The 9,507-nt window shown below is 40.2% G+C and overlaps 1 protein-coding gene across 1 annotated transcript; it reads right to left on the bottom strand.

Annotated features, from left to right (window-relative positions):
• Positions 1–1,992: 1,992 nt before the first annotated feature.
• On the bottom strand, positions 1,993–8,479 carry cxxc1b (CXXC finger protein 1b). The gene is made up of 14 exons (XM_050038989.1): positions 8,322–8,479; positions 7,258–7,373; positions 7,057–7,157; positions 6,798–6,937; positions 6,096–6,251; positions 5,544–5,690; positions 5,321–5,428; positions 5,025–5,203; positions 4,410–4,617; positions 4,092–4,202; positions 3,933–3,982; positions 3,761–3,857; positions 2,620–2,772; positions 1,993–2,404 (listed from the first exon to the last, which is right to left on the bottom strand). Exons 1-14 carry the CDS (start codon positions 8,322–8,324, stop codon positions 2,258–2,260), a joined length of 1,716 nt encoding a protein of 571 aa, XP_049894946.1. The 5' UTR covers positions 8,325–8,479; the 3' UTR covers positions 1,993–2,257.
• Positions 8,480–9,507: the final 1,028 nt, after the last annotated feature.

Raw genomic sequence — 9,507 nt, 5'->3', positions numbered from 1 at the left:
TCTTGCTTTCCGGCGGCCATTTTGGTTTTGAGAGCTTTGTATTGCACTGACAACACCTGGCCAGTGGGTGGCAGTGTATGGCATGACGCACAAGGGTCCACTCTGGTGACTTAAATGCAACTATAGCATCAAAACCAATGCATATACAAGAAAATGGCTTTTAAATAGCTGTCCACTGTAGTGACCACTATGTATGAAAGGGATTTGACAACATGTAAACTGAAGGATTGCACTTTAAAGTTGAATGTAACATTACCAACATATCAGTCGTTTATATAACAGGCTGTAGAAGGAAATTGTGTTAAATTACAGACACAAGCAGTTTCTTTTCACAGGCCAACGCTATGATGAACTGTTAACATCGGTCACATAGTGCCAGAAACAATCCCTGTGGAATAACCCTGTAGTAAATGAGAATACCTGTATTATCATTGCACCTTGCACAACAAAAATCTGCAATGCAGTTCCAAAAACGGTATATAAAGATTTAACACATGCACACATGCTCACAACCACACACACATCTGCCATACAGATAAATATTAATAACAGAAAAGAAAGATAAAGAAGAAGAATTAATAAAAATAAGTGTCATATCAGACAGTCTGCCAAATGCTATTGCACCTTATATATTTCTTATTATTGGATGGATTATTTGATTATCATCTTCAGTTATTGCTCGTGTCTTCATTTGTATGGATAACACTATTCTACATGTTGGTCCTTTTTGAGTCTGAAAGTGCAGGTCTTTAACACCCTGCAGAGCCTCCCAGATGGCAGCAGAGAAGAAATGTTGACAAGGGTAAGTTGCATCCCTAAGACTGCTGCTGGCTCTGCAGAAGCAGCATGATCTTAAGCTGTCTTCCAGTGAGGGCATGGAAATTACAATTATTCTCTGGGCTGTGTTTATGACTCTTTGGAAAGATCTCTACTTCTTCTCTCTTTAGAAGAGAGACATCCTTGCAGTGTCTCCAGAAGTCTATCATGAGTCAACACAAACCTACTTGTACACTGTATTAGTTTAAATAGTTTTATAATGTATATATCATTGCTGTCTATATAAAACTAAGCATGCTGTATTTACTGACTCACTGTCATATCCACCTACCTCATGAATACGAAGCAATCTGTTACATTAATCATCTCATATTTACTCCAGCTCCCTCTGCACCCTGCATCATTGTCGTGCTGTTACCCAAACTGCACATAGTCAAAAGTTTTACCTTGTCCACCTTTGTTGTGCTTGTTCTAGCCGTATGTCTATTTCTGTGCACGTACATTAGGAGCAACAGAAACCGGAGTCAACTTCCTGGTATGCGTACATGTACCTGTCAAATAAAGCTGATTCTGACAGCATGTATAATCATACACAAGAAAACAGGGAGGGAAAATGTCATATGATCCAGTGTCTTTAAATTATACCAATCAGAGAGCTTTGCTTTGATTATTATTGACCAATCAGGAACATCCCATCCCATTAGGAGGAGCATATAGTAAGAGGTTTACAATGTGAGGGTGGGAGAAGTGTTGTCATTCTGCGCTCTGGATCCAGATCTGTGTTGTACTTCAAAAAAGGCATTTTTTACTTAACAAGTAAAGTTTTATAATTCTGGATCTCAGTGTTTGGTTCCTACAAACGTATTTGTGGTTATAAAAGGCTGAACACAGGAACCCAAAAATGACTGGGACATTGTCAAAGCTGCGATATATGTGTTACTTCACTGTTCTTGATGCATTATTGCTCAGCCTTTCCTCTGTTACTATCACGACTATACTCATGGAACAATTTTTCCTCCTTGAAGATGGCAGTGATTGTTCTGCTGCACTGTACTTTTCTTCATGACAGTGAAGTTCACATAAGGTACACATTCATGGTTAGCTGCACTTCAAGCCAAGCTGTAATAGTCATAATAACTATGTCCATTGTGTGCAGAAAGGCCAACAGAAACAACGGAATAAATAACAGATACATCACTAGAAAAACACACCTAATCTGAAGAAAGCTCAAGGTGTTTATTAAGAGTGATCATACCAAAAACAGCTGTTCTCAAACAACAGTAATTCATCTATCACAGTCAGGAAAAATATATATCCATTTACCTCTCACAGTTAACAATCATACAAGATTTTAAAATAATTATCTAGTTAGAAAATACGTTTTCATCCAAGCGGTAGTTATCATTTAAATCTGTAACACTCACAGCTCACGTTATGTACAGTGACCCACAGACCTGAAAACATGTGCAGACTATGTCAACTACCTATCCTTGTTGCTACGGAGATCGGTCGTCACAGGGTCATGCTGAATAGTTTGGTGCAACATCAGAGCCAGCAGACCAGCTCTGTTGGTCATAGCAGTCCTGACATTACGCTCCTGTTCAAAGAGCTCGTCCAACTTGTACCACTGTGGGTGGATAAAACAAAAACAAAACAAAAAAAACAAGTTACTACTGAAGAATGAATAATTAATGACTGAAGTTATTTATCATCATAGTCAGATAATTATCACTGCATTGTGGGTCTAGCCAACAGGCATTTGCTTTGAAGAGGTGTCATTTCGAGTACGACACATCAATATACACTCTTTCTCCAAAGCATCAGTCAGGGCGTTTGACTTACCACCCGCACTCGCTCCAAGTCCACCTCTGCTCTCCTAAGCTTTTCCCAGTTGTAATGCTTGTTGCATTTCCTTTTGGAGACCCTGCAGTAATCTCCGGTCAGCTCAAATACATTCTTCACCAGAGGACATCCACACACCTCATCCACTGGGATCTAGACACCAAATAAAGAGAAAAACAAATAAAAAAATCTCCACACAAACATTTCTTTGAGTTTAGCAGGTTAGTACTATCATTTCAAGTTTTAGACAAAGGCTGCTCATTAGTCGTGCAACATGCCCTCATGTACTTCCCCTCAGGGGGGAATCCCCACGGCCATCATAAGCGCTGTTTCATTTGTCTGAAAAACTGAAGTGAACTTGGTGAGATCGACCCTTAGGTGGCCGAGGGAGCAAGTAAACAATGATGGTCACTCCAGAGGTTTATGTCACCCACAATGCATTGCAGATATGCATTTGATGCAAGAAAATACACCCATGGATAGGTGGCAGTAATGTGCATATAACTCTGGTTACCCAACCAAGAAGATTCAGTTTCTTAAGAAAATCTCATTCACAGATTGATATTTTAATGAATATGTCATGTAACTAATTGCAGTTAATATTTATTTTGACAGCTGTACTGTTCAGTGTGTGATTTTATTATTATTATTATTCCTAACATTATTTGTCAATGCTTTAAAAAAAAACAAAAAAAACATTGCAATTATAGTTATGATAACCATGATACAGATCACAATCTCAAATGTCTCAATCAGAAATTGATACAGCTAATTACCAATTGCTGACGTATTGCAATTACCTGCAGAAGACGCCTTCACTTAATTGAAATGAGTTTGCAGGTCTTTCTGAGGATTTGTATAAAGCAGTATCGCGCTACGCCTACAACTAGCGGTCGATCATGATAGTTTGGGCTGAAAGTGTACAAGGGCAGGTGCATCCCATTTAAAGCCCCCACTCCTCCCCTGCTCACTTTCCCTCTGCTCTCCAAGTGGCCTCAGTGCAGTGTATGCTGTTACTTAATACCAAGGGCTGAAGGGAAGTGAATGAGGGGAAGTGGAACTACCGAAGAAACACAGTGAGAGTTAACAGTTTTTAGTGAATCATGTGATTGATACAAGTGGCTGAGGTGTTTTTACTGACCTTCGGATCTCTGGAATGTTCTGGACACAAAACTTGAAGCCTCTTACAATATGTTTTGCTTTGGGGATTGTAAACATCACAGAAGAGTCTGGTAGCACTGTGGGAAATAAAAACTGTTAGCAAAGCAACAACAGAAATTGCAATACTCTTTGAAAGGATTTCCTTTTCTTACCCTTCTATCCTCGTAGGGTACATGGAACCAAAGGAAGTCTGGCTCTCGTACTGTCAAGATAATCATTAGGGAAAGAAGCGTTAAGTGTAGCCCATATGTTTTTATTTGCGCTTATATTTGATGCTTAGAGGCAGCAACAGGAATTCAAAATGTAATCACCTTTGCGTAACATCTCTCCATATGTCTCAGTGCTACTTTTGGATTGACGGGATGACTGCAAGACACACAGAAAATCTGCAGGTCCGTATCCTCGCTGTCCCCTTCATTCACCTGCACACAGAGCCAAAGCATTTATCAGAAAAGTGCTACCTCTGTTCTTTTTCAGCGGCCTCAAATAAGCAAAGAATGTCTGACATTACACTTTTAAAGCTGGCCCTGACTTTGACAAGGCCCACAGGGAACTGTCATGAAGAAGCAGTTACAACCGACTAAGCTTTGTAGCAGAAAGAACAAGCACGTGGGCTGCTGCCGGCTCACCTCCTCGTCCTGCTGAACCGCCTGCTGCTTGGCCTTGGCAATGATGCCTTCAAGTTCGTGGAAGCGTCGCTCCATATCTGTGAGGCGCAGCCGGGCATTCTGCTGTTCCCGACGGATGCGCTCCAGCTGCTTCTTACCGTGCTCCTCAGCAATGCAGGGACTCTGTTGCCACTGCTGGATACGCTGAGGGAGGATCTCATAGATCCGACTGTAGAACAAAATGCACACAGATCAATGCATTTCAAAGAGATATAACGCCTCAGAAACAAACATTTTCCATGGGACACTACACCGAGGGTAGTGATGAGAAAAAGGGTGGAGCAGAAGAATAAATATTGATATTTGGTTCAGGGCAGAAGTTTCCAACAAAAGCTAATGCAACCCTAGAAAATCTGACCGTTCAACCAGCATTTACTAAGTCGAGCAATAGTACCATTATTTACTAAACAGAGGTGGTACCAATTAAAGATGTTTTGGAAGAAAACTCCAATGAGCAGCAGATAAATTAAACCTCCATTTAAATGGCTTTGTTTGTTCTAAGCAGGTGTCCAGAATACAGTATCTATCCTAAAAGAAGTACACTAATGCATGAAAGGGAGAAGCAAGAATTCTTACTTGGCTGCTAACTTCATGCCACAGTCCTCGGAGCAGTATTTGGAGTTGGTTCTTGCTGCCTCCACACAGCTTGGCCCCAGACACTGACGGAGACCGGTGCTATCTCTGAGCTCTCCCTTCTCACTGTATCTGGTTCTGTCTTTGTGCTTCTGCTTCTGTTTGTGCCGTCGTGACTCCTTCTGGATAGTTAAAAAAGAAGGGGCAGTAGACTGGATGTCACTATAGATGGTACTACCATTAACACCTGGCAGCACTTCAAATAACAATGACAAATTCTATGAGGAAACAAGTCTTACTTTCTTGTCAAACTTCTTTTCTCGTCTCTTGACGTGTTTCACTTTCACAGCTTTCTTACGCATAACAGGACTGAAAGGCGGCTCTTCATCTTCATCACTATTCCATGTCTTGATGAGAGGGGGGAAAAAAAAGACTCAACATACAGTTCCCGATCAAATGACTGAGCTGCATCAAAAATGAGCAAGTTTATATGCAACAGTATGGTTTCAAATGTTCTACTACCAAGCTGTTGCTCAGCCCTGCTGCCTTGTACTGCTGATACAGCTCCGCCTCACTGTCATAGTCCTCTGAGTATCGTCTCCGCCTGTGGTAGGAATTATCCCTCCTTTCTTGCAAAGACAATTCCTCATCCTTCACGCGCAGCATTTTCTGTAAAAAAAAAAAAAACAACAAGCAACAGGTTGAACATTTCCCAAGTGGCCACAATGACAGCACAAACACATCAGAGATAAGGGGTGCTATTCACTTTAAGGACTGGGGAAAAGGGATCTTTTAAGTTTCTCATTTAACAACTACTTCATGTTTTTGAACTGGTACCTTGCTATATGAAGATAAACACTGCATTATTATTACTACTACAGAGTAACATTCTAGTAAAGGATCATAGTAGGAGCTTAACTTGCATGGACAAGTTAAACTGACAACTTCCAAGACCTTTCGATGACAAAAAGAAGTGTCAGTTAAACGAAAATGAAAAAACTAAATATTAAGTATTCCGCTACACTTCAGAGGCATAATTTTATTTGAACACAAAACAGAGATAAAGTGACTTACCCTGGCCCGAACCTCACATTGCCTGAACCTGCACTTCTGTCTGATTTTGTTGGGGCCTCCAAACTTCTTCATGTCCTTGCAGAAGTCACACTGTGCACAGTCCTCCGTCCTTCTGCAGGGCTCACACTCCCCACACATTCGGACTGAGCGCTTCACCTGAAAAAAATTAAACAGTGGACAATAAATTCCATTGGATAGAAATGTGCATTGTTTTACATCCTACATATCCACTTAATGCTTAAAAAATGGGTAGGCATCGCCTTGACATAAAGCGATATTTTCTATCATGTTCAGTTTAAAATCAGGTAATGAGTTTAAAACTGATGTGCAAACTGAGGAGGACAAAAGACAGCCAAATGAATTGCTGACCAATATGGGAAACAAAAGTGACATTATAACATTATTCCATAAAAATTAAGTTTGCCTTTTAACTTGTCACCTTTACGTGACTTACTGCAAGTAGGTTCTGCATCACTACACCACACAACAAATGGCTTTTACTTTTAAATCACTGAAATCAGGTTTATGTATAATAACTTCCATCAGTTTTTATTCATATACAGTAATTGTTTCCCTTTGCTTCCTGTGAAAAATTGTTGATGTTATTTAGGAGATCCAATTATCTAATTTATGTGCATACATTTTAATGCTCCTCAGATATTGCAGTCAAACCTAAACATTTAGGTCAGAAGTACAACTTACTTTGGATCCACGCCGTCTTTCGCTCTTATAGTCAGGAGTACTCGGGGTGCTGTACTGTTTGTCAGATCCTCTGTCAACCTCAACTTCCTTCTCTCTGCTTTTCTTTGATCTATACTTTATTTCCAGCGAGGGGTTTTTATCTGGTCACAGGGAGAATAACACAACAATATCTTGTTTATTTTGATGATTAGTGAAATATTTTACTGTTAAGCATGGCACTTTTAGATGCTGTAATAACAGAGGAATGTTTTTTTATTACCTCTGCATCTCATGCAATACCATTCCCGGATTGCTTTTGCCATTTTCTCTGTGATGTTAATGCAGTGGCCATGGAACCACTCATTACAGTTATCGCAGCCACTGTCAGTGAGAGAAGCAAATGTAGGTAATAATGTATGTGCATTGTTGCATTCACAGGCAATGATGACTGAAAAAAACACCATCAGTGTAATGTACTTACATCATGAAGCAGTTGATGTCTGGTTTCCTGCAGATACAGTACAGTGGTGCGTTCTCCCCCTCCATACTGCTGGTCTCAGGTCCTGGTGCGGGGTCAACGTCAGACATTTCGCTGTCCTGAAAAGCATAATATGCATCACAAACCATATTATAACTGGTGAAATTATAGGCAGGTGCGTCCACGACTGATGATGTGATTGTTGAGCTGCAGGGACATTTAATCAAGGAGAGCCAAGACTTTATATGCATTTAATAACACAATATTCTTTTGTTTTTACAAACAGCTTATGTGCTTAGCAGTGAGACACTCTGCTGTAATACAGTCTCCCTGCTCAGTAACTGGGAATTGTTCCTACCTTGGTCACTGCATTGGGTTTCCCCGCCATACAAGTACATTATTCTAACACAGACCATTCTTCCTTTGCTTAACAACAAATTCAACCTTTAGGTCTCTTCTTTTATGAAAAATATACATTTTTTTACACTGCACGGACCAAGACATGGTGTCTAGCGTTTGTAGCTTAGTTGATTTTATAGCTAACACTGTTAACATGTCCAGTGCCCATTATTTCACGTTTGCTAGCAAACTGTATCATCAATATACTGTAATATCCAGAAAGAGACTTTAATGTATTGAATTGCGGACGCTGTTTTAAATATAAGGAGTTGGTCAGCTAACTAAAACACACAATAAAAGGCAAACTCATAAACAAACAACTGCTTTATTTACACGCAGACCATACGTTACTGTGCTTTAGTTAGCTTGCACAGTAGTTAGCTAGCATCAGCTAGCTTACTTGTCAGTTATCGATAGTTAACGTTTACCAGCTAGCTTACTTTGCTGTACCACATAAACACTAAGTAGTGACGACAACTTTTAATTTAACGTTATCTTACGCTTTAACGTTACTATTTGGCATTTATAGGATTTATATTACAACGATATAACTTGGATCACAACATACTCCTGTGGGATGTAAACTTACTGTCGTTTGAGTGTTAACCTAACGTCGCCTAATAGTTAACTTCGCCAAATCGCAAAGGTCTTTTTTACCTCATACTTACCATGATGTGAGACTTGTACCGCTACACTCTTAAGCTGTTTGGCAAATTTAATGGAAAGGCGACGAATATAGCACCAAAGCGGTGAACTCGATATTAGCTCGGTAGCTAGCTTCCTTTACACGGACATAACATCGCCGGCATTCGGCTGAACTCGTTACTACTCGTAAAAATATCGTTTGGCGGTTTCTTCTTCTCTGGTGACAAAATAACATCCAGTGGTGCACTACTGCCACCTGTCGGATTTTTGTTTATAGCTTTTTAGATAAATACATCAGACACTGGGTACTATAACCTACTCCCACCTACAAAGTGTACAGAAGGACAATTGCACTTATCTAAATAAGCAATATTAATACAACCATTGTTGTTGTTGTCCCTGTTTTTACACACACACACACACACACACACACACACATTTTGGATGATCTAGTCACAAGTGGACAGCACTAAATACAAGTCTAAATGACATCAAGAAGCATTGTGATCAGGGGTCTCATTTATAGAACAGTGGGTAGGATCCATACTAAAAATGTACGTACTGACAAAAGCCAACAATGGCGTGTGCCAAAACAACATTTGACAATTTCTAAAATCAAGGCTTCCACCTCACTATCTGCATCGTCAATTTCCCATCTCCAAAAGGTTTGTAAGCATGGGCCATAAAGTCTGTCTTTGTAGATCACAATTTTTCTGCAAGAAGTGGCGTATGTGTCTTTCAGGACTCATTTTGAGTGTATGCAATGTTAATAAAGGAGACCTCTGATCTCCCAAACTACTTGCTGAGGTGGTCTGGGACACATTTGACCTCATATCTTTTGTAGAATAAACACTAATGCACCCTGATGCGTCCCCAACAAGGACTACGTTATCAGTGCAACTGTGGCGTTTGGTTTGGTGACGGTGTGCTAAAAGGTCTATAACTAACCCATTTTAGGTCGAGTTGAACAAAGTGTTGCATGACCATCCCTCATTTTGCCCAATGGAAGGAGACATGTTGAATTCTGCTGACAACGATCTCTCCAGCTCTACTGACATAACCACTACAACTGCGGTGGACCTAATAACTGTGCATGGGGCAGTGATGAAATCTGAACGCAAGTGGTCAGCTGGAGACACATGAAAGGCACAAGTGTGAACAATGATGTGTCTCGGCTGTCTACTTGTGTTTGGATCACCAAAACACATG

The sequence above is a fragment of the Epinephelus moara genome, chromosome 24 (genome assembly GCF_006386435.1).
Source record: "Epinephelus moara isolate mb chromosome 24, YSFRI_EMoa_1.0, whole genome shotgun sequence".
Taxonomy (NCBI): domain Eukaryota; kingdom Metazoa; phylum Chordata; class Actinopteri; order Perciformes; family Serranidae; genus Epinephelus; species Epinephelus moara.
The sequence above is the reverse complement of the archived record's forward strand: the minus strand, read 5'-3'. Positions and strand labels throughout refer to the sequence as shown.